The sequence below is a fragment of the Symphalangus syndactylus genome, chromosome 10, assembly GCF_028878055.3.
Source record: "Symphalangus syndactylus isolate Jambi chromosome 10, NHGRI_mSymSyn1-v2.1_pri, whole genome shotgun sequence".
In the NCBI taxonomy this organism is placed as follows: Eukaryota; Metazoa; Chordata; class Mammalia; order Primates; family Hylobatidae; genus Symphalangus; species Symphalangus syndactylus.
Window position 1 is genome coordinate 121,108,773 of NC_072432.2, and position 23,739 is coordinate 121,132,511.

Below are 23,739 nucleotides of genomic sequence, written 5' to 3' on the forward strand. Positions count from 1 at the left end.
AATAAAAAAGAATTCTGGGTTTGCAGGTATTTTCTTTCAGTACTTTGTATCTATCTTCCCCTTATTTCCTGGCTTTTAATGTTGCAGGTAAGAAATCAGCTGCCTGTCTTTGAGGATATTCCCTCAGGCTACTTCTGTGGTTTTTTTAAAAAATACATTATTTTTATTCTTTCAGACTGTCTTCACTGTCTTGGTTTTTCTCTAGTTTTACTAGGATATTTCTAGGTACAGATTTCCCATTTGGGCTTCCTTGGGTGTCTTTAATCAGTGAACTGGTTTTTAAAATCAGTTCTGTGTGATTTGCAGCCTCTAACACATGCGTATTGACTCTATCCCATTCTCCCTCACCTCTCTTCCTAGGACTCCAGTTAAACATATTTTAGACCTATTTATTGTATCCACTGTGTCTAATCCTCTTGCCCACCAACGTTGCTTTGTTGTCCATAATTTCTTCTGACTTAATCTTTCAGGTTACTAATGTAGCTATGTCTGATCTGCTAGACCCATCTATTGATGCATTGGTTCCACACTTTAACATTTCCTAAATTTCTGGTATCTTTTTCCATTCTGTAATGTCATGTTTTAATGTTTCCAGTTGTTTTCAGACATTGAACATAGTAAGCATACCTGTTTGCAGTCTGTGTCAAGTAATGTCACATCTGGAGTCTCTGCTGTTTCTTGTCATGTCCTGTCTCAAAGTGTACCTTATCATTTTTTATCATTTGCTGAGCATTTTATATGAGAATTTGCTTTCAGGAATACTTCAAGACCTAGGTGATGCTAGCTTCCTCCAAGGAAGACCTGTTTCCTTTAGCCAGGCATCTCAGAGTCATAGTTGTCTAGGACCAAGGCTTTGGTTTATCTAGAAGATTCCTATCCCCACCACACCAGTCCCTCCTCCCAATTCAGAGCCTTTCAGAATACAATCCAGAAGAGGGGGTGCTATGCTTGGGTCCCTGTCTGTGCCAGGCTCTGAATTTAGACCCATGTTCCATCTCCTTGAGCCTCCTTAAGGTGCAGAAGCAACTCTGCCTCTCAGTTGTTTACACACCTCCTAAACAGCAGGGCGCTGGGGGAGTGTTATGACTGCTTCTCTGCTTCTGGTGGCCGCAAGACACCACCCCCACGCCCCTGGTATCTCAGGTGCCCTTCCTAGATCAAACACCCTGAGACACAAACACTTCTACTCCCTTCTGGAAGCTCCCATTTTCTCCTTATTCTTGGCCTGACAATTAAGAGCTCTTAACAGTCTCTGATACTTTCCTAGCAGAAACATTTTCAGTTTTGTCCAAATATTTTCATCGTCTTTGGCTGGAGCGTTATTTTTAATTTTGTCTGCCATAATCAAGCCTGAAGTCATCTGTTCACTAAGTTTAAATACTCCCGACTTTTCTGCCCTGCCTCTAGCTTCCATCATTGAGCCTTCTTTGTTGTTTTCCTCCAAACTCTGTATTGTAGTGCTTGTCATTTTAGAAATGGTGACTGCAATTTATCAAGTTGTTACTGAAAAGTATCCCCCTTCCCATTCTCACATTTGTAAGCTGAATCTGTTTACAAAGTTTCTTATTGCCTGTTATCAGACCCTTTTCTGTGATTTATTCTTGTTTCTTACTAAGCCGTATTGTTAAAAATGGAAATAGCCACCATGGTTGTTTCATCTAATGAGTTATCAAAGGACATTGAAAAACTGGACACAGATACAGGAGGTGAGGTGATCAAGACAAATGGCAAGTCCTTTCTTTACCAGAAAAGAAGGGATGTGCTTTCCCATGAAGACTAGAGGTCCAAGACCAGAATCGGGGGAGTTGGGTGGGCCTACCCCATCACATAGGTGCCAGGTGCATTAGAAACGCTCTGGGCCATGGGGTCGGGCAGGCTGGGTCTCAGTTACAGTTCTACTTCCCTATAGTGTGGCCTTGAGTTATGACCCATTCTGAAACTCACCTTTCTCCTAGGACAATAATTGCAATCTTGTTACATTTTAAATAAGAGCCTCTAGCAGTCCAGTGCCTGGCAGGTATTTAAATCTCCCTCTAACTTTATAGTCACTCAGCTATCAAGTGGTTTTCTTTCTTTCTTTGTTTCACCGAACTCAGGTACCACACAGACTGGCTTACTCCATCTCCCCACTCTTTCCCCTACAATTTCTCTCTAAAATAGAATCACAGCAGAATTTAAGTAAACATCTAGGTTTGCGGCTGGGCACAGTAGCTCACGCCTGTAATCCCAGCACGTTGGGAGGCCGAGGTGCGTGGATCGCCTGAGGTCAGGAGTTCAAGACCAGCCTGGCCAACATGTTGAAACCCCGTCTCCACTGAAAATATAAAAATTAGCTGGGCGTGGTGGCGTGCGCCTGTAATCCCAGGTACTCTGGAGGCTGAGGCAGGAGAATCGTTTGAAGCTGGGAGGCAGAGGTTGCAGTGAGCCGAGATCGTGCCATTGCACTCCAGCCTGGGTGACCAGACTGAGACTTCGTCTCAAAAACAAACAAAAACAAAAAAACACATCTGGGTTTGTTCCCCACCCCACCCCCCCCTTTTTTTTTTTTGGCCTTTGGTTAGTCTAAGGTTGTGTGATTTGATTTCTCATTTTTACTAAAGAGCATTGAACAGCCCAGGATGAGCGTGCTCCTGCAGCCAGGGGCCCAGGCTCTGGCATATGCATTGCCTGTGATTTTCCCCCTTTCCCGAATCCTTCAAGTTAGCAGATTAAGCCACATGGTGTGTATCTTTTGGAGAGGGACATGGAATCAAAGCAGAGGATTTCTTTCTCATCATGAGGGGCTTGAGGACATTTGGTTCAGAAAAGGATCAGAGAGACGCTGTACCCCTGGGTCTCCTCCGGGTTGGAGATTCACAGGGAGGCCAGGGGCTCTTGGCAGCCAGCCTTGGACAGTAGCCAGAGGTCATCCTTGGGAAAGGGGCTTTCCCACTGAGTGCTGAATGACTCTACTCCTCTCAGCCCATCCCAGAGCAAACAGTGTCCTCTGCCTTTAATGTAACCCCTTTCCATGGGTCTATCTGTAATTGATCTAAACTGTGCAGTGGAAGTCATTTTAATAACTTACATATAGTAAAGCTCATGTACAAATAAACAGGCTTGTTTTCTTCTCCCAAAAGAGGTGGATGTCCTGGGGCAGAGGCAGAGGGGAGGCCACCACAGAAGCTGTTCACTCTAGGCACTTTGCAAGGTATTCTTTTTTCACCTAACTCATCTCATCATCATTGCTGGTAGAGTGAGGAAGATAAAATATTTATCCTGCCTACAGAGTAGGGAAAAGGTCATGTAGGAAGGCTCAGGGTGTAGATGAGGGAACTTGGGAGGATAAAACAAAGCCAGTGTTTGGACTCCCCCAACTTCTGCCGTTCTTTCTTGAGAGAATCTTGCTGTGTCCCCCAGGCTGGAGTGCAGTGGCAAGATCTCAGCTCACTGCAACCTCTACCTCCTGGGTTCAAGCAATTCTCATGCCTCAGCCTCCCGAGTAGCTGGGATTACAGGCACTCACCACCACACCCAGCTAATTTTTTGCATTTTTAGTAGAGACAGGGTTTTGCCATGTTGCCCAGGCTGGTCTCGAACTCCTGAGCTCAGGTGATCTACCCTCCTCGGCCTCCCAGAGTGCTACAAAACAAAGCCTGCATTTGGACTCTCCCCACTCCTGCTGTTCTTAATGCTGGCTCTGTAGCAGGGCACCCTGAGGCCGCTGCATGGAGTGAGTTCCTGCACATTCCCCATCCCAGGGATTTGGCAGAACCCCATGCAAGCCATCGGGTGGAGCACTTGGCTCCTTGTACAGCCTGTGGGCACCTCTCCTCTAGGGGAGGCAGAGCAGTTAGGCTGAGGGCTCGGAGACGGTCCAGGCAGCCTACTCGTCAGTCCAGGAGGGTGGCTGACGTCAGCTCTGAAGGATGATTGCTTTTTCTTGGCTGGCTAACAAAAGGAAAGTTACTATGACAGAGGACTTTCTGGGAGCCCTGGTGAGCATGGAGAGGGGATCAGAGCAAAGCAAGGCCCTCACCCAGCTCTGGTGGCTAAGTGCAGGGGTAATGCCTTTCCCAACCTGTTCTGCAGGTTGTAGAAACAGGGGAAATTTTTCTTTCAAAAAACAAGAGGCAGAAAGAAATTTAGCTCTTTAGGTGAGCAGAGGTTAGAGTCCAGACTGACTAGAGGTGGAGTTCCCTCCCCTGGATGCCAGTACTTCTCAGAGGACCCGGAGACAGTGTTCCATCTCAGGCCTGCCGCGTCTTGTTGAAAATAAGGACAAGAACTTCAATACACAGCTTTCCTCCAAAAGGCCCATCGTGAGGCCTGAGTGCCTCTGCCCAAGGTGGTAATCGTTTCTAGGGCACACCCCCTGTAGAAAGGAAAAAGTAGAAGGCCCAAGGAGGCTGTAGCTCCGTGGGAATCATGATGAGAAATGCTTAGATGTACCCCAGTAAAGCAGCTCTTTTAACCAGCATGCCTAAGAAATCAGGGCACTCTTGATTGTTGAACTTTCTGGTTATCCAAGGACTGTCCGGTCCTGTGTTAGATGTAAGGAACTCTTCTCTCTCACCTCTGCAGCCATTTATGGTAGACAAATGTAGGTTGATGCATATTTTTGGAAGTAAAACACTTTGACCAACAATTACACATCTTCCATCTTAAAATTAGGCCATCATTTTCATTTGACAGAGGACATATAAAAGAGCAAAACTAAACATGTTTCCAGGAACTGAGCTGAGCAGAACCAAAAGGAAATGTTACAGATGTTTTCAAAGTTCACGTGAGTAGAAAGCTCGAAGCTTAAAAGTCTCCTGGGTGGAAGGCAGAGGTTGCAGTGAGCCAGGACCGTGCCATTGCACTCCAGCTTGGGCGACAAGAGCGAAACTCCATCTCAAAAAAAAAAAAAAAAAAAAAAGAGAGATCTCCTGGGTGAACTGTCCCTGCTAAAGCTGAGTGATGGGTGCAGGGGGGTTCAGTGCACTGTGTTCTGCACTTTTGTGTGTTTGACATTCTCCAAGATACATTGTTTTAATTCCATGGAAAACAGTATCTGTTTTGTAAAAGTAAAATAGAAATATAAAAAGCCAGAAATATTTCTGAAAGATTTGAGGCAGTTATTGTTAGATAGAGATAATATGTCAGGAAGCTGCCTCTTAATCTCTCAGCTAACAAGGCAGGAAATTTGTACCTAGGTTAAGAAGTCGTCCTGCCCTTCAGCTCTTGTACATTGAATCATTCCATTACCCAACACCCAACATAGAGCCAATTTTTTTTTTCAAATACATCCTCCAGGAACACATTTCTTTGTATATACACAACATAAGAATAGCTGAACAACATATGAGATCTGCAAACATTTATTGCATCTTGATTATATGCCAGACACTGATGATAGAAGCCATTGACTTTAAAGGGCTGACATCCTAGGGAGGGAGACAGACCTGCTCAGTGTGATTACTAAAACAGTGGAACTCTAATTAAGGCACACAGCCAGCCTGGAGAGAGAGCAGTGTGTTTTCTGGCTTCTTTTTAGATAGGGGAAGTATCTGTAAGGTCTCCTGGTGGGGGATGAGTGGGAGGGTGGCTGGGAGTGGCTTTGCAGACAGAGTGGGCGGCTCCTGAGGGAAGGGCCCAGAGGCAGTGGCTGAGCCCGCACCACACCTGGTTTGCTGATCCTGGACCTAGTCAACTGTGCCAGGAACTAAAGTTGAAGAGTCTGGGCAGGAAAGACTTTGTGGATCGGGCTAAGGAATTTGAACTTTATCTTGGGACACATCATTAGTGATTCTAAGCAGGAGAGCAGTGTGTTCGGAATTACTCCGAATTCTGATTTTAAATAGTGGCTTGACCTCATTTGTTTTTCTCTTCCTGTCCGCAAGCTTATTTGTCAGTTATGATATTTTTTAGTTACAAGTAACAGAAAACTCAACTCAGTGACTTATTCCCAACATGGATGAACCTTGAAGACATTGTGCTAAGTGAAATAAGCCAGTTATAAAAGGACAAATACCGTATGATTCCACTTACATGTGGTATCTACCGGAGTCAAATTCATGGAGACAGAAAGTAGAATGGGGGTTGTCAGGGGCTGGGAGAGGGGGAGTAGGGTTGGTGTTTAGTGGGTACAGTTTCAGCTTTACAAGATAAAGAGTTCTGGAGATGGATGGTGGTGATAGTTGTACCACAGTGTGAATGTATTTAGCAACACCGAGTTGTATACTTAAAATCAAAAATATCCTCAAAATGGCTTAAACCAAATGGAAAATATTTCATAAGAAATACATAGAGAAGCTTTGGGACTGGTTAATTCAGGGTTCAGCAATTTCAAAAAGGAGCCAGGTGGCTCTGCCTTCTCACTCTGCATCGGCCACTTCAGCCCCTTGCAAGACAACTGCCCCAGTCCGAAATTACCTTGCAAAGCAACATCCAAGAAAAGAGACCATCCCTCTCTAGCGAAGTCCATTTTCAATTGTGTATAACAGAATACCTGAAAAGGAATTTATTATAGTTTTGGAGGCTGAAAAGTCCAAGGTCAAAGGGCTGGATCTAGTGAGGGCCTTCTTGCAGGTAGGGACTTTCTGTGGAGTCCTGCAGTGGCACAGGGTAGCACATGGCATCACGCAGTGGCAGGGCTGCACGTGCCAGCTCAGGACTCTGTTCCTCTTGTTGTAAAACCACTAGAACTCATTATCCTATTAGTCCATGAATAGATTAATCCTTTCATGAGGGCAGAGCCCTCACACTCTAGTCACCTCTTCATAGCCCCATCTCTCAGTAATAGGGATTAGGTTTCAACATGAGTTTCAGAGGAGACAAATACCTAACCCATAGCACTCCCTGTGTCTCTTTAAGAACAACAAAAGCTTCCAAAATCAGAGTCTTCAGCATCTTGGCATGAATGTCTAGCAGCCATTCCACATGCAGCCTGACCGGAGCCCCACTCCTGATTCCTTTTGCAGCTCTTCCCACCATCTCCTCACTGCCAGGCAATGGTGGCTGCTGTTTCTCCAGACTCTTCCTTTACTCAGGCTTAATACCTTGGAGTCGCCTTGGCCCGTGTCACACCCCACATCCATCGGCAGATTCTTTTCGCTCTGCCTTCCACATGTGCCCAGTCTCCGGCTACTTTTCACCACTGTGACTCAGCCCAAGCCACCACCATCTCCCACCTGGATTACTGTCATCGCTTCCTACCGGGTCTCCCTATTTCTGCCCTTGGTCACATATCCACTCAGTGAGCAAGTGTTTACCATGTACCTCACATGTGACAGGCATCGCTCTGGGTACTGGCAGCTCTACAGTGAATAAAACAAAACCCCTGCCCTCCTGGAGCCTTCATTCTGTTCTCAAAACAGCAGTCAGATCATGTCCCTCCTTTGACCAGCATCCTCTCATTCTTCCATCTCACTCAGAATAAAAGCCAGATTCCTTAGGAGACCTGCGTGATGGTGCCTCCTTGTTCCTTGAGTAAGTTGAGCGCATGCCCGTCTCAGGGCTTTCACATTTGTTTTTCCTGCTCCCTAGAATTCTGTCCCCCGCCCACCCCCCCCACCCCCCCCCCACCCCCCATGTAGCCTCAGTCCTTCCTCTTTCATTTTCTTCAAGTCTCTTGATTTGGAATTTGACAGAAAGATGGGAATGAGTTGCCCTGAACAACTGGCGGTGGAGTGGCCATTTACAGAGAGGGAGCTTCCTGCGGGAGGGAGCTTGGGGGGCAGGATACCAGGAGTTGGGTTTCCCTGCTACACCTGCCGTGCAATGTAGACATTCAGTTGGGTCGTGCAGCACCTGTAGATGAATCTGAGGCTCAAGGAGAGCACTGAGTGACAGATTTAGGGGTTGCCAGTGTATACACAGGTTTACGCCAAGTGTCACAGGAAGTGCGTGCACAGAAGAGCTGCATATTGCAGTGATTTCAGTTAGGGATACAAGGAGGAACCAGCAAAGAGACCAAGGAAGGGCAGCCAGCGAGCTAGAGGAGAATCAGGAGATGCACTTCTCCAAAGCCCAGTGCAGGGACGTTGAGAGAGGGAGGGAGGAAGGGAGAGAGGGAGAGAGGGAGGGAGGGAGTGCCTGCAGCAGGTGCTGCTGATAACTCTCCCCGCCCAGCCTCAGTTATCTCACTCCCAGATACAGACAGCCGGGCTCTTTGAGGAATGCGTCCAATATGCAGGGGTAATGGACCTTTAGTACCAACTTCAACTAGTTCATGTTCCTTGAATGTTGAGACATCATAAAAAATATAATTTGGTCTCTGTTCCTGGTTCCTGACATAGAGCTCCTAAAACCCTTGTAATTTCCTGAGCTGTAGGGGTTCAAGGGGCATCTTTTGTTCTAAGCTGGTGACTCTTGGGTGGGCTCCTGGGTGGGGACCTGTCACCAGAAAGATGAAGCCATAAGGAGAGGGTTGAACCTTCAGCCCCCCGCTCCATCCTCCAGGGAGGGAAGGGGGCTGGAAATGGAGTTAGTAATTGGTCATACCTACACAATGAAACTCCATAAAAATCCCTAAAAGATGGAGTTCAGAGAACTTTCCATTTTGGCAAACACATCCACTTGCTGGGAGCATGGTGCACCCCAACGCGATGGGGACAAACACTCCTGTGCTCAGGACCCTCCCAGACCTCACCCTGTGTGCCTCTTCACCTGGCTGTTCACTTGTATCTTTTATCATATCCTGTAATAAACCGGTAAATGTAAGTAAATGTTTCCCTGAGCTCTGTGAGCCATTATGACAAATTATCAAATCTGAGGAGGGGCTTGTAGGAACCCTCCATTTGTAGGCCAAGTCGGACAGCAGTTGTAGGCAACCTGCAGCCCCTCTGCTTGCAATTGGTGTCTGAAGTTCGGGGCAGTCTCTGGACTGAGCTTGGAACTGGGGGGCCTTGCGCTCATCAGAGTAGGTAGGGTCCAAATTGAGTTAAATTGTAGAACACCCAGTTGGTGTCAACAGAGAACTGGACAGTTGCTTGGTGTGGAAAACCTACACTTCTCTTCACAAACCACACTTCATGAGCCAGGGCCATTCCAACAAACCTGCTTCTTTGACACCAACTAATGAGGAAAACACTTTTTCCTGTTAATCCTTGTATACTTCCAACACTTCTGACAGTAGCCACAAGTGTACCTTCGCTACTGGGGCTGAGTGGAGATCCCATTTTTCTCCCCACTCTTCTCTCTTTAAAACTTCTGGGAAACCGTCCATCATTTGGCCTCATCTGGAGCATAGGCAGCTCAGACAGTAAATCCACCTCTTCTCGTTCACCTGTAGCACCTAAGGTAGTGCTTGGTGCTGCCAGTAGGATAGTGAATACGCAGCCTCCGACACACGGGTGTGCACATTTGCTGTTGCCTATGAGTGTGTGTGTCACATACCTTGAGCTTGAGTTAAAAATCAGGGAAAGAGACTTCTCTCCACTTAGCAGTTTCTATATTTTAATGCAGCCTGAATTCAAAGTAATAATGTTCCAAACTTATTAAACTGAGATTTTATGTGGGAGAGAATTTGGTCTCTGGGTGGGAGAGGGTATAAGGCTGAGGGAAGCACATGCCGACTTTTGAGAATTACTAAAGTGAACACTCCTTTTTTTACTTCGATTTTTCTGCAGGGGTCGGCACCAGGAATTATTATAGAAAGATCGGCTACAGATTACAAGGCCCGTACATGGTGAAGATGCTGAAATAATGGCCACACCAGTCCACCTTTCTGCAGTATCCTCCCTGGCAGAGCACGGGGAATCAGGATTTCTTAAATACTCAACAGAGAGGCTGAGCAGAGCAAATGGGGGGCTTCACCCTCATCCCGCAGCTGCAGAGACTGGAAACTGCCTTCAAGGCCACGGCTGGTCATCTGCTGACCACACCCCAGATCCGCCCTCTCCTGCGTGCACCCAAAAAAATCACTTGCGTTTTTGAGGCTTAAATCATCTATCCAGTTTCTACATTTTGCATGAGGCCTGCAGGTGGCCTATTTTGACTCAGACGGTGACAAAAGCAAATTAACTCATTTGGACACCATAACTCATGCAATAAAACTGATTGTCATTCGAGGAGCAAACTTAGGAGTAGTTTATTTATATACCCTAGGGACAGAAAGTCAGGTTGAAACAGGAAAACCGCCAGACTCTGATCTCAGGCCTTTAACGATATACGCATTGGAGCGCAAGTTAGGAAAATGAGCTTTTGTTTTCATGGAAATCATTCTGATTACAGTGCCGATGATGTTTAGAAATAGCAGTGTGACTGGGAAAGAGGAATTGCAGTTGTGGGGGTGTGAGCCTGGCAGCAGCCAGCCACCAGCCTCTCCCAGGCGGGAGTCCACCATCCGAGACAGCGATGACAAAGAGCTTCATTTCACGTTCATTCTCGTCTCTACCTCCCACCCTCTTGGCAACTACAGAGCAGTGTGGGCAGCCACAAGTGGGGTCCCCAGAGAGTGTTTGGCTTTCCTGTTTGTCTATCCTGAGCGGCTGGAGTCTGAGGTTGTGTGCCCCTAAATCAAGAATTGCTTCCACAGAAGCCATTACTTGCAATTTTTTTTTTTTTTTTTGAGAAAGTCTCGCTCTGTCACCCAGGCTGGAGTGCAGTGGCGCAATCTCACTGCATCCTCCACCTCCCGGGTTCAAGCGATTCTCCCGCCTCAGCCTCCTGAGTAGCTGGGATTACAGGCACCCGCCACTGCTAATTTTTGTATTTTTAGTAGAGATGGGGTTTCACCATATTGGTCAGGCTGCTCTCGAACTCCTGACCTCAGGTGATCCACCTCGGCCTCCCTAAATGCTGGGATTACAGGCATGAGCCACCGCACCCAGCCTTTAATTTTTTAAGGTGGATTTTGGTTGTTATAAATGGAGAAAGGTAAGAGTTCAAGTTGAACCCGTGTGTGAAAGCAAAACAAGGGAAAACAGGATTGGTTTCTTCAAAGGCTCCTCTTGTAGAACTGCCTCTTTGAAATTTCGAGGTAGTCTACTTTGGAGACTCTGCCTGGAGAGGGTCAGTTCCTAAGTTAAAAGCATCGCTTAACCTTGGTTCCTGTGGCATTTTACAAAGGTTTAAAGGAATTGATTCCTCTGAAACGGCTTGAAAATAAAACGTCTTTAACATACAAAGAAGAGTCATGTGGTTTTTTTTCTCTCCCTGTAAATGTAGTGACATTTGCCACAAATATGCAGGTTTCAGTTTCCCACCTGTGTTACTGTTCATTTCCTCCTGGGTGATGTTTGCCATTTCATTAAACTGCTATGAGGCAAATGGCAGTGGCTTTGTTCTGGGCTCGCTGTGGAACTACCACGGCTTTCCCTGAGTGTCGTTTAGGGACTTAGCTACTTCTCAATTATGCTTTTTTACCCTATAAAAATAAAACAATAAAGCATACTCCCGCTGGCTGTCAGAGCTGTGATGCTGGAAACAGAACCAGCCATGCAGCCCTGGAGCGCAAAGTCTCTGGGCCTCGACCTTCTCATCTGTCCTAGGTGCCCAAATGGATCCACACACATAACGTACAAGAAGGGCTTTTGTGAAATGGTAAAAAGACCTGCACGTGGAAAGTTCACTTCAAAAGATGACAATTTAGGGAATTTGAAACAAAATGACAGGAACTTGCACCTTTCTGATGGCTGTCAGCTATTATTGAATCCTGGTTTTATCTCAGGATTCACGAGAATCCCTCTTTCTAGCTCATCCCTGACCTTCCTTGCCGTATCTTGTGGCCTGTGCAAAACGGCAGCAGTTGGGGAGCTTCCCCCGGGTGTCAGAGCTCTCGTCTCCCTCTGCCACCAGAAGCTTCCACTTCTCTTGTGACTGCCAGGGCTTGTTCTGGTACGGATGGTGCTTGGCGCCTCCACTGTCTGGCTGGTCTGTCTGCTCCGAGGCCTGTGGGGCCACCTCATAAGAAAGCTCAGTTGGGCATGATCCTGCTGGCCTCAGTGTGAAGCCATCACAGCTGCAGCCTGATCCCATCTGAATGGAAGGACTCCTTAGCAACCACCTCCAATCCAGAAAGCTCTGCTTTTAGCTCAACTTCTGGCACATCACCTGAAGTTTTTTTTTTTCTTTTTTTAATTCAAGTCATATCAAAAACAGACTGAAATAAATTTGAAGAGAAAATGAGATTTTTAAAATACATTATCACCAAATGAAAGGGCCTGGTAGAACTCATTGTTCTTCCCATTTGGGAACAAGCAAACCCGTTTTCCATTTTCCATCTCTGCAGACCCTAAAGTGCTGCAAAGACAACTCAAAAACAACGCCTGTTCTCCTAAAACGTGTTTCAGATTGCAAATTTTCAGTGCCAATGGGGTTTTGGCTTTTTTGTTTTCAAGATTATCACATTGAAAACAAAATCTTGCCCCTAAAGAACTCACAGACCCCTGAGTTTACAAAAAAAAAAGCACAAGATCTGGAATCTGAAAACCTGGTTTCCTCATTAACTATGAAGCTTTGAGCAAGGCCTCTCCCCATTTTGAGCTACCATTTCCCTATTTGTAAACACGTGTCACTGGGGCAAGCACAGGAATCAGGTGGCATTTGAGAGACACTGCATAAACCAGGACATATACCAATAATTGTTGCTGCCCCCATTGAAGTGGCTTCTCTGCTGATGTGTGACCTTGGGCAAGTCAACCCTGCAAAGTTTCTTCATCTGTAAAATGGGAGTGAGGACTACAGAAGCCCATGTATGCAGGGTTCTTAGAACAGGAAGCATATTATAGACGCACTAGCTTTGATTACTAATATCTAACAAGTGCCATCGTCAGCCCATTTTTTTCTTCAATGAGGGAGCTTCTCTGCTGACAATAGAATTTCTGATTCTTTGCTACAATCTAAGTTTTTCTAGAAGCCCATGTCAGGGTTGCACATTGTCAAATCCATTCCTTGAGGGCCAAGATCCTAGCTGAGATTGCAACAGCAAAAAGCATTTTGAAATGCCTATGTCATTGGAGTGGCTTCCTGGAAAGTTGTCCAGTAGCAGCACACATTGCCGATCCCAGTGTGAGCTGGTGGCTGTGTCCGCCTAGGGAGTCTGGCAGCCATTTGTGGCAGGGGTTGGGATGGGCAGGGGACACCTTTCTATATATTGGAGTTGTGTACACCAGTAATAGGTTTGTGTTTCATTCTGTGAAGCCATTTCCAAAAATGATGTTTCAAGAAACTGATTTTAATGTGGACAAATCCATGCCTGTGAAAAAGTTGCCACTCGGCTGCTTTTCTCTATCCTGCCTTCACTGCCGTCACCCAGATGTGCAGCTTTATCTCCTTTGTCTCTACACACCTAATTCCCCTCTTGTCCACCTGGAAAATGTCTCATCATTCAGGGGAACAAAGGACTATTTGTTGAGCCTCCACCAGGCCCTGGACTCTGCCTCAGGTCCTTCACCTTCCTCATCTTGGGAAATCCCCGCAGCCCCCGCCGTCCTCAAGGTCAATAAGGTAAGGTGAATAGTCTCCACTACTCTTTTTTTTTTGAAACAGGATCTCACTCTGTTGTCCAGGCTGGAGTGCAGTGGTACAGTCATGGCTCACTAGCCGTGCAAACTCCCAGGCTCAAGCACTCCTCCCACCCCAGTCTCCCGAGTAGCTGGGACTACAGGCACGCACCGCTACACCCAGCTAATTTTTTGATTTTTTTATAGAAGCGGGAGGGGTCTCGTTGTGTTGCCCAAGATGGTCTTGAACTTCCGGACTCAAGCTGTCCTCCCGCCTCAGCCTCCCAAGTGCTGGGATTACAGGCGTGAGCCACTGCGTCTGACCTTGTCTCCATTACTTAAGTAAGGAAGGCAGGCTGGTGTCTTCACCTCTGAGCCTGGCATCACAGGAAGCCACTGTGGCACCCAGGTGCAGTCACAGTGCCATTCCCCAAATGTCTGGGGATTGCGTATACTATAGTTTGAATAGGACCCCGGAGTGGCCCAGTGCAGCGGCCCTGGTCTCAGCCACTAAATGCTAAGATGGAAGCTTTGAGACCGAGTCAGTGACTCAGCCCTTCCCACCCCACCCGGCCCCACTCTTCCTCTTTTAGAGGAAAGCATTTCCAATCAGCTTATGTTAGATGCTAACAGACAGAGCCTGTGCCTTCAGATGTGAATTTCACCCTCACGGCAGCCTGTGAGAGAAGCCCTATTATCAGCATCCCAGCAGTTCCAACTGGTGAGAGAGGAAGTGGATGATTTCCTCAAGAGAGAATGCGAAGTACAGAAAGAGCCTGCTCTTTTCATTTAAATGAAAATAGCGCTTGGGGGCTCTGAAAATTATATACGCTCATTATAACAAATGGAAATCAGACAGAAAGGCACAAAATAACCTGAAATCCCACCATCAGTGCCAGCCGTGGTTAACATCGTAATGAATGTCCTTCCAGCCACCTCTCCGCGCGCGCGCACACACACACACACACACACACACACACAGACACACACAGACATGCAATCGGCTTTACATAGAAGAGTCATATTGTACATGTTGCTTCTTTTTTACTCTACAAGATGTAAAGTAAGCATGTTTCCATTTCAATGTAGATCTACTTGATGGCTTTTTTTTTTTTTTTTTTGCTTCTGAGACACAGTCTCACTCTGTCTCCCAGGCTGGAGTGCAGTGATACCATCTTGGCTCACTGCAGCCTCCAACTTTTGGGCTCATGATCCTCCTGCTTCAGCCTCCCAAGTAGCTGGAACTACAGGTACGTACCATCACGCCCTGCTAATTTATTTTTTTGCAGAGCCGAGGGCTCCCTGTGTTGCCCATGCTGGTCTCGAACCCCTGGCTCAAGCTACTCCATCCTTTGCAGTGACTACCTAATGGTCCCCTGTCTGCAGGTGCATGGTTGATTTCAGTGGGCCTTTCTAATCTCACACTCTCATCATCACAATACCTAGAATCAGATGTGAAGCACAAATCTGTTGACTCAATACCAAGATTTACTTCTTTTCTTTTCTACAATCACTCACTCATTCATGGCTGGCCCCCTTTGTCCCCCCACCCCCCCCTCCCCCACCTCTTTGGTTGTCCCGCCACCAAGCCTTTCAGTCCTTCACTCATAATGGGGAAGGCCTCCCTGGCTAGCGCATGCCCTTTCTCATCCAGAGGGCAGCAGCACATTCAATCATGAACAAGTCCCATCACACAAAATGTCAAGATGCCTGCTCACTGGAAGGCACTGGAGCGTGACACCCTTTACTAAGGTGAGAGGTGACTGTACGTTATCTTTTTTCCCCTGATGTGAGGGACTGCGTCAAGTCAGATCCCTGCACCAGCTGCAGCCCTGCAGAGACGCTCGTCATCTTGTCTGCAAGGCTAGAAAACGTGACCACCAGGGACACTTGATGGACCTGCTGTCATCATCAGGGCAGGCGGCAGCAGAGGGGCTCTCAGTGCTTGGACTCCCCAAGAAAGAACGGCGGAACATCCAGATGCCTGGGGGCCAGGCTTGCTTCTGCCTCTGTCCAGCTCTGAAGGGACAGGGTCTGGGTCACCACATGTCTAGGGTGCTGAGGCAGAAAGCAAAGGATCACCTACATCTACCTGAAGGAAAGAAAGTACAGGAACATTTTGGTGAGAGGAAGAAAGGGAAGTAATGCGCTGAGCAGTCATGCCTGGTATTGCCCCACGACGGTCCTCAGAGGGAGGAATTAAGGTCCCCATTTTACAAATGAGAAACTCGGGCTCAAAACAGCTCAGTAAATTAACCAAGGCCACAGAGCTAGTCAGAGAAATGAGTGTGAAGACAACAAACTGGCCCAATACAGTGGTTCACGCCTGTAATCCCAGCACTTTGAGAGGCTGAGGTGGGAAAATCCCTGGAGCTCAAGAGTTTGAGACCAGCCTAGGCAACATAGTGATACCCATTCTCTATAAAAGATTAGCCAGCTGTAGTCGTACACACCTACAGTTCTACCTACTACAGAGGCTGAGGCAGGAGGATCGCTTGTGCCCAGGAGTTGGAGGCTACAGTGAGCCATGATTATGCCACTGTACTCCAGCCTGGGTGAGAGCAAGACCCTGTCTCAAAACACACACACACACACACACACACACAAACAAATTGACATTTGCAAACTTGCGAAGATTCATACTTAAGAGCAGTGGTTCCTTTAGAATTTCTAAAACAAAGTTTCTGACTGGCAGTTGGGTTGGAGAAGGGTTTATCTTGAAGCTACGTGGCCTGGCAGACATCGTTTGCCCCCCACCACCTGCTCCAAGCCACTTCTTGGCACAACAACTGCCAATGGGCTCTTGAAAGACCTCTTAATTAAAATATACAGACAACAGATACATCCAAATAAAAAACTGATGAATAGGGACAATATGGAAAGGACGAACTAGTAGCAAGAAATCAATCTGCTTAAATAGAAAACTGGAACTAAGTAACTCTGGGAGTGACTGTTACAGAAAAGAATGGAAGTTTCTGGGTTAAAATGGAGGATGGAACACGCACGTCTAGTATTGTTTCCACCTGGAGCTAGATGTGTGCATTCCATCCTCCCTTTTAACTAATGTTAAAGAGAGGTGAGGGCCTACCTAGCACAGTGACTCACAGTGACTCCCCACACTTGGGGAAGCCAGAGTGGGAGAACTGCTTGAGCCTAGGAGTTTGAGACCAGCCTGGGCAACATAGCAAGACCCTATCTCTACAAAAAGTTTTTAAAAATCAGCCAGGTGTGAACCCTGATGGCACACACCTGTAGTCCCAGTGATTTAGGAGAGGTTGAGGCAGGGGGACCACTGGAGCCCAGAAGTTTGAGGCTGCAGTGAGCTATGATTGAGCTGCTGCATTCCAACCTGGGTGATAAAGTGAGACCTGTCACCAAAAAAAAAAAAAAAAAAAAAGACTAAGTTTGCCTGATGCTTACAGATATGGAAAAAGAGACAAGTGAGCCACGCAGGAGAGGAAGCCAGAATGGGCTGTCTAGGGTTTGTCCAAAAGGGCTTCATAGAGGGGCAGAGAGGTCCCAGCCAAGAGGTCCCAGCACAGAGAAACTGAAAGTCCCCTCTCACCCCACATCCCTAGGGCTGCAGAGGAGTAAGTGGCCAAGACTACAGATGGGAGTAGCCTCCTTCCCCACTCAACTCTGTGGGGACCCAGGGGACGCAGAGCCAGTGTAGGCTCATAAGGCCCCTGCCTCCCTTGTTTCACCTCTGTCCCCAGCACCCCAGCCCTTCCTCCTCCAGGAAATGGGAGGAAGTGCTGGTGCCCCTGTGGCAGGCCCTCCCTGAAAGAATGGAAGTCCCACCCTGGAAATGTGGATGTCGTATGGCATGGGCCATTCTCATTGTTGAACTGAGATCGTGTTGAGAGGCTCGGAGAGAAGGAAGGACACCTGTTACCTAAGACAAATCATAAAAGTCAGAGGATGCTGAGGTTTTCATCCCAGGGCTGGGGAAACAAAATAATAGTTGCCCTTTGAGAACCTCCCATCAGCTGGGCTTGTTCAAATAATAGCAACATTCTGATTGTGTTCCCAGCTCAGTCTGTTCAATTAGCAGGCACATGGACAACACTGGATTTCCATTTTAAATTGAAAAAAAAATTAACTATCACTTTTGTTTTAATAAGTTATTACCCCCTTTGAAAACAGACACTTTTTCTTCTGTACCAAGATGTCGGCACCATAGATAGAGTTTGATCTTTCTCTGGAACTAAAGGATTTAGACTTGAATTTTTTGCCTGGGATTTTTTACAGAGTGAGGCCATTTTCAGCCACAAAAGAGTTTATAGTGAAATGAAACCCATAGTGTCAGTACTTTGCGGTTAAGATTAGATATCCTTTCTGTATTTGGCGTTTAAAGTGTCACTTTTCAGAGAATTTGACATTTCAGATTATTTGACAGGTCAGCTGTGATTCCAATTTAAAACAGGCATTGATTTTTAGACTTAGGATTTTAAATGGAAAGATGTGACAGAATTTGAATAAATTTGTCAACAATGCTGGAATGTTTAAGAAATCTTGAGATTTGCTGTATTTAAATTTTTAATGTGCTAGATTTATAAGACTTTTGAAAAGTTACTTGGGGCTGGGCACTGTAGCTCATACCTGTAATCCCAGCACTTTAGGAGGTCAAGGAGGGCAGATCACTTGAGCTTAGGAGTTCAAGACCAGCCTGGGCAACATGGTGAAACCCTATCTCTACAAAAAATACAAAATTTAGCTGGGTGTGGTGGCTTGCACCTGTAGTCCCAGCTACTCAGGAAGCTGAGGTGGGAGGATCGCTTGAGCCCAGCAGGAGTTTGAGGCTGCTCTGAGCCATGATCACACCACTGTGCTCCAGCCTAGATGACAGAATGAGACCCTGTCTCAGGAAAAAAAAAAAGGGGATTACTTGGAAAGGTTTTTGCTTGCTGAAATCATAAATTGCCCAGTCAGGAACTTAAAGTACATAAAAAGAAAATAAAGATATTGAATTTATATAAATTTATTAATGTGGTTTTAAAACATTTAAGAAAATTTTTTAAAAGCATACATATAATATGTTATATATATAATATATATTGTTATATATATAATTATATTATATGTTATATATAATGTTATATATTATATATTATGTTATATAATATATGTTATGTATGTTATATGTTGTATATATTATATATAATATATATGTTATATATATCATACATATTATATACATTTATATATATATATATATAATAGAGACAGGGTCTCACTATGTTGCCCAGGCTGGTCTCAAACTCTTGGCCTCAAGTGATCCTTCCACCTCGGCCTCCCAAAGTGCTGGGATTACAGGCATGAGCCACTGCAACCAACCTCAAAAAAATCTTAACTGAGTTGAAAATAGGACTGATCTGGAAGATGCATGCTTAACTCACACCAGGCATGGAGAAGGGCAGCGAATCACACATGGCACATCCTGAAATCTCACTTAATCCTCTTGTCACTCATGGGCTCTGGAAGTTGCACAGCAAGTTCAGCCACATTCTATAACTGTGAGCTGGTTCATTGTCTCTATTCATTTATCACCAAGAATCCACGATAGCAGGGAAATCTATAGAACACTAGTGGAGCCCACTCAGTCAGGAGAATCCAGGAAGCCTCCTAGGGGAAGGGCTGTGAGGGAGGAGCAGGAGTGAAGCAGGGGAGCAGGCGTGGAAAGAGAATTCCAGGCAGAGTAGCGGGGAGGACCCAGGACCAGTTCTAGAAAGAAATAGGCTAAATAAGAGTGAAGGCAGGCCAGGCACAGTGACTCATGCCTGTAATCCCAGAACTTTAGCAGGCTGACACAGGAGGATTGCTTGAGCCCAGGAATTCCAGATCAGCCTGGCCAACATAGCAAGACCCTGTGTCTACAAAAAATTTTTTAAATTAGCTGGGTGTGGTGGTGCATGCCTTCAGTGCTTGTACTTGGGAGACTGAGGCAGGAGGATTGCTTGAGCTTGGGAAGTTGAGGCAGCAGTGAGCTGTGATTGCACCATTGCACTTCAGCCTGGGCAACACAGCAAGACCCTATCTCAAAAAAAAAAAAAAAAAAAGAGTGAAGGCAAGAGAACATCTGAGAACTCAGTATCAGGATTCAAACTATAGCAGCAAGTGGACTGGAAGGGTGGGGGAGTGGGGAACAGCAACAAATGCAGTATCCTTTAAACAAAGATAGTATCCCACAGTGACACAGTGGCATAAAGTGGTAGGGTCCTGGGACTCTCCTCCTGTGAACTGCCCCAGGCCTGGGGACCTCACCTGTTCTTGTGTTCCCAGAGCCTGGCACCAGAAGGTGTTCCATAAATCTTTGCTGGAAGAATGACAAGAAGGGAAGGATGGGAAGAAAATATCTAAGATGGGGGAACTATTGGAATGAAGCTGAGAGACATTGACTCAGCACATACTGTGGTCCAGCTGATGTTGTTTTCTTTTTCTTTTTCTTTCTCTTTTTTTGAGATAGAGTCTTGCACTGTCACCCGGGCTGGAGTGCAATGGGGAGATCTCGGCTCACTGCACCTCTGCTTCCGCCTCCTGGGTTCACGTGACTCTCTTGCCTCAGCCTCCTGAGTAGCTGGGATTACAGGCATACACCACCACACCTAATTTTTTGTATTTTTTAGTAGAGGTGGGGTTTCACTATGTTGGCCAGACTGGTCTTGAACTTCTGACCTTGTGATCCGCCCGCCTCGGCCTCCCAAAGTGCCGTGATTGCAGGCGTGAGCTGCCGCGCCTGGCCTGTTGTTTTCTTGTGTGTTGTTTCTCTTTATGATTTATCCTGCCCAACACAAAAGTAAGCAAAGCAGCTTCATATTGTCTAACTTGCTTTTAATATTTTACTTGAAATGTCATAACTAGAAAGTTTTCTGTGCTTTAAAATGTCAACATCGACCTCCTGCTTCACCCTCCAGGTCTTGTTCCCAGTGCTTATTCTCCTGGGCCCCTTTGCCCAGGGGTGTTACAGTGCCTCCCTCCCTTTGGCTTGTATAACATTATGCAGTCCAGCCTCCCTCCTCCCCCACCCTTCCTACATGGACACTCTCCACTCTGAGTTGTGAATCTATTCGTGGCAACCGTATACCCTCTGCATGGGCACCAGTCACCCATTTCTACTTGCACTGTTGACATTTCTGCTGTCATGTCCCAGTGTTGCCTCAAAGTCATCTAAAATTAAACTCCGCTCCCTCCATCCCCACAAAACCACTGCCCTTCTTGACCTGAACCACTGTTAATGGCTTCAGCATCCTCCCAACCACCCAGACTCCAAGCTTTTAGTCACTTTGGACTTTGCTCCCTTCCTCACCCTGCATATGTAGCTAATTACTAAGCTCTTTCTTCAATTTTTCTCTAATATTCATCTGAGTTTTCACTGCCTTGATCACCTTGATGCACAATAGTCATAATATTTAGAGGTACATAGTGATGCTTCCATACGTACAATGTAAGTGATCAGATGAGGGTAAAATTAGCATATCCATCATCCCAATCATCTATCCTTTCTTTGTGTTGGGAGCATTGAATATCCTCCTCCTAGCTACTTGAAACTATATATTATAGTTAACTAAGTCATCCCACAGTGCTACAGAACACTATGACATTCCTCCTGTCTAGCTGGATTCTGTATGCTTTAACAAATCTCTCCCTGCTCCTCCTAACTGATCTGTCTGCCTCTATTTTCTCCCTCCTTTAATCTGACTTGTCAGATTAACCTTCCTGTAACAATCATAAAAGCAACAATAGCTAGCATTTATCAAACAAAAATAGCTAGCATTTATCTAAGATCTCTACATATAGGCATATGTTCAAAACTCACATCGATCTCATCATGTTACTTTTTTTTTATTTTTTTGAGACAAAGTCTTGCTCTGTCGCCTAGGCTAGAGTGTAGTGGTGCACTCTCAGCTCACTGCAACCTCTGCCTCCCGGGTTCAAGTGATTCTCCTGCCTCAGCCTCCCGAGTAGCTGGGATTACAGGAGCATGCCACCAAGCCTGGCTGATTTTTATATTTTTAGTAGAGACGGGGTTTCCCCATGTTGGCCAGGCTGGTCTCGAACTCCTGACCTCAAGTGATCCGCCTGCCTTGGCCTCCCAAAGTGCTGGGATTACAAGCGTGAGCCACCACGCCCAGCCTCCTATTTTATAGATGAGAAAACGTGAGGTACAGAGAGGTTAAGTAGCTTGCTCAACAATACACAGCTAGGATGTGGCATCAGAGGATGACCCAGGAGGTCCCCATTGCCTACAAAATGAACTGCATCCTCCCATGTCCCCACCTCCCTCTCTCCGCTCAGCTACACTGACGTCAGCAAGATGCCCAGTGCATGCCTCTTCTGTGCCCCAAAACACAACTCAGTTACCCCCTTCCCACCTCCCTTCCGGGGCCGTCTGAGCTCACCATGGTCCTGCGAGCATTGCCGATGCTACTCCTTAGCACTGCAGTGGTGCAAAGTGGTACCTTTTTTTGGGGGGTGTATGTGCTGACGTAGGACATGGACTTGATGAGACTATTTTGGCATGGAAGACGTTTTAAGGTGGCAGGATCCAAACAGTCATATCAAAATGTAAATGCACTATTGCCTTTTAGGTTTTATTTTATGTTTAATTGGCACAAAATATCCATAATAGACTTCCTTAACCCTCACCCTGTCCCTCAACTGCCCTCAGCCCCGCAAATGCTCAGGGTATAGAGGAGGGGTCTGTGTTGCACATCACTTGATCCTTTATCTATTTTGATTTTTCACTAGGATATGCATCCACGTGGAACAAAATTCTGAAGGGACAAAGGATATATCATGAAAAATAAGTCTCCTTTATATCCTGCCACCCTGCCCCTCCCAAAGGCAACCACTCATCTTTTCAGAGAGTATATATCCAGTGAATGTCAAGCATATCAATACAGATGCCTGATACTTTTAAAGATGAAAGTGTACTCATGTGTTTTCTGACATTATGATGATCGAGACACAAATATTAAAAATTATCCTGATGTCAACATGGTGATATTGACATGTCCTGCACTTCCCCTCCAGCCCTTTGTAAAAGGGACAAGGTCTTACACATCCCGTGCCTCTGCTCTCTAATCCATTCATGCCCCCCAGGCCCAGTGCTGGTCCAGGGTCTGGGCTCAGAGCAGACACTCAATGATACGATTTGAAGGAAGCTCAGACAAAACCCTGGTCTAGAGAGAGGGCAGGAACCAAGTGAGTGGTGGAGAGGGGAGAGATGGAGTGAGCCCAGGAGGGAAAAGTAGAAGCAATGGGGAAGAGGGAATGGCAATGCTTACCTGACACTCTCCTCCCCTATCCACCAAGGCACTGATCAGCCCTCGACAGCCCACTGTGGGAAAGTCCCCAAGCCACCTGCTGCTGGGGGACCCACTCATCCAAGCCTGACCACCCGAGGCCAGGAGACTGCAGCTTAGCCCACCTTCCATGTGGTTATTCACTTTACAGAATTAGACGCAGCTCAACTTACCAGGCCCCCATCTCTAACCGTCCTTACCATCCCTGAGAGAAAATTGCTTCTCTGATGACTCACGGAAGGAGCCACAAAGCACTGAATCACCGATGCCCCCTCCTACCCCGCTCAGTAGTTTCTGCTTTGTGTTTTCCCTTCGAGACAATTTCGGATCTGTTTCTCTGGCTGTGGCCCCATACGATGGCTGCTGGCTGAACCGAAGTTGGCAGTAACCTTTTCCCCAACTCATTGTTTACTGAGACTGGCTGTCACTGATAAATGCCTTGCCTTGCCTGGCTACTAACCACGGTGAAAAAGAAAAGAAAATCAGATCAACAAGAGAACAGATCTGTGCTTGGCTGAAGCCCACGCTGTTTCCAAGTGATAAGAAGTTCATGCCCCTGACTGAGGCTGTGAGGAAACCTTTCTCTAATGGGTTTTGAAAATTGTTTAAGAATAATTTTGAACAGTGTGACTTTGAAAAGGCTCCCACAAAGGGAAAAATGCAACACTCCTTTAAGACATATGAATGTTTTTGTCTAAAAAGAAAATGCCCAGCAATTGACATGGAAAAAAAAAAAAAAGAAATTGAAACTAGAGACAGACCTTACACCCATCACAAAAATTAACTCAAAATAGATCACAGACCTAAATGTAAAACACAACTGTAAATCTCCTAGAAGGTAACCCAGGAGAACATTTCGATGACTGAGTATGGCAATAACTTTTTAGATACAACACCAAAGACAAAGATCCATGAAAGAACCCATTGATTAACTGAACTTGATTAAAATAAACTTGAGCTCTGTGAAAGACACTATCAAAAGAGTAAGAAGAAAAGCCACAGACTGGAAGAAAATATTGCAAAAG

At 46.1% G+C, this 23,739-nt stretch overlaps 1 protein-coding gene across 2 annotated transcripts in view; it reads left to right on the forward strand.

The window, feature by feature from the left end:
• Nucleotides 1-11,093, forward strand: part of ELP3 (elongator acetyltransferase complex subunit 3) — a 98,532-nt gene extending 87,439 nt beyond the window's left edge. For both annotated transcript variants that reach the window (XM_055295821.2, XM_055295820.2), the window contains exon 15: nt 9,594-11,093. In XM_055295821.2, the coding sequence (XP_055151796.2) occupies nt 9,594-9,670 (77 nt within the window). In that variant the 3' untranslated portion in view covers nt 9,671-11,093. The remainder of the gene's footprint in view (nt 1-9,593) is intronic.
• Nucleotides 11,094-23,739: the final 12,646 nt, after the last annotated feature.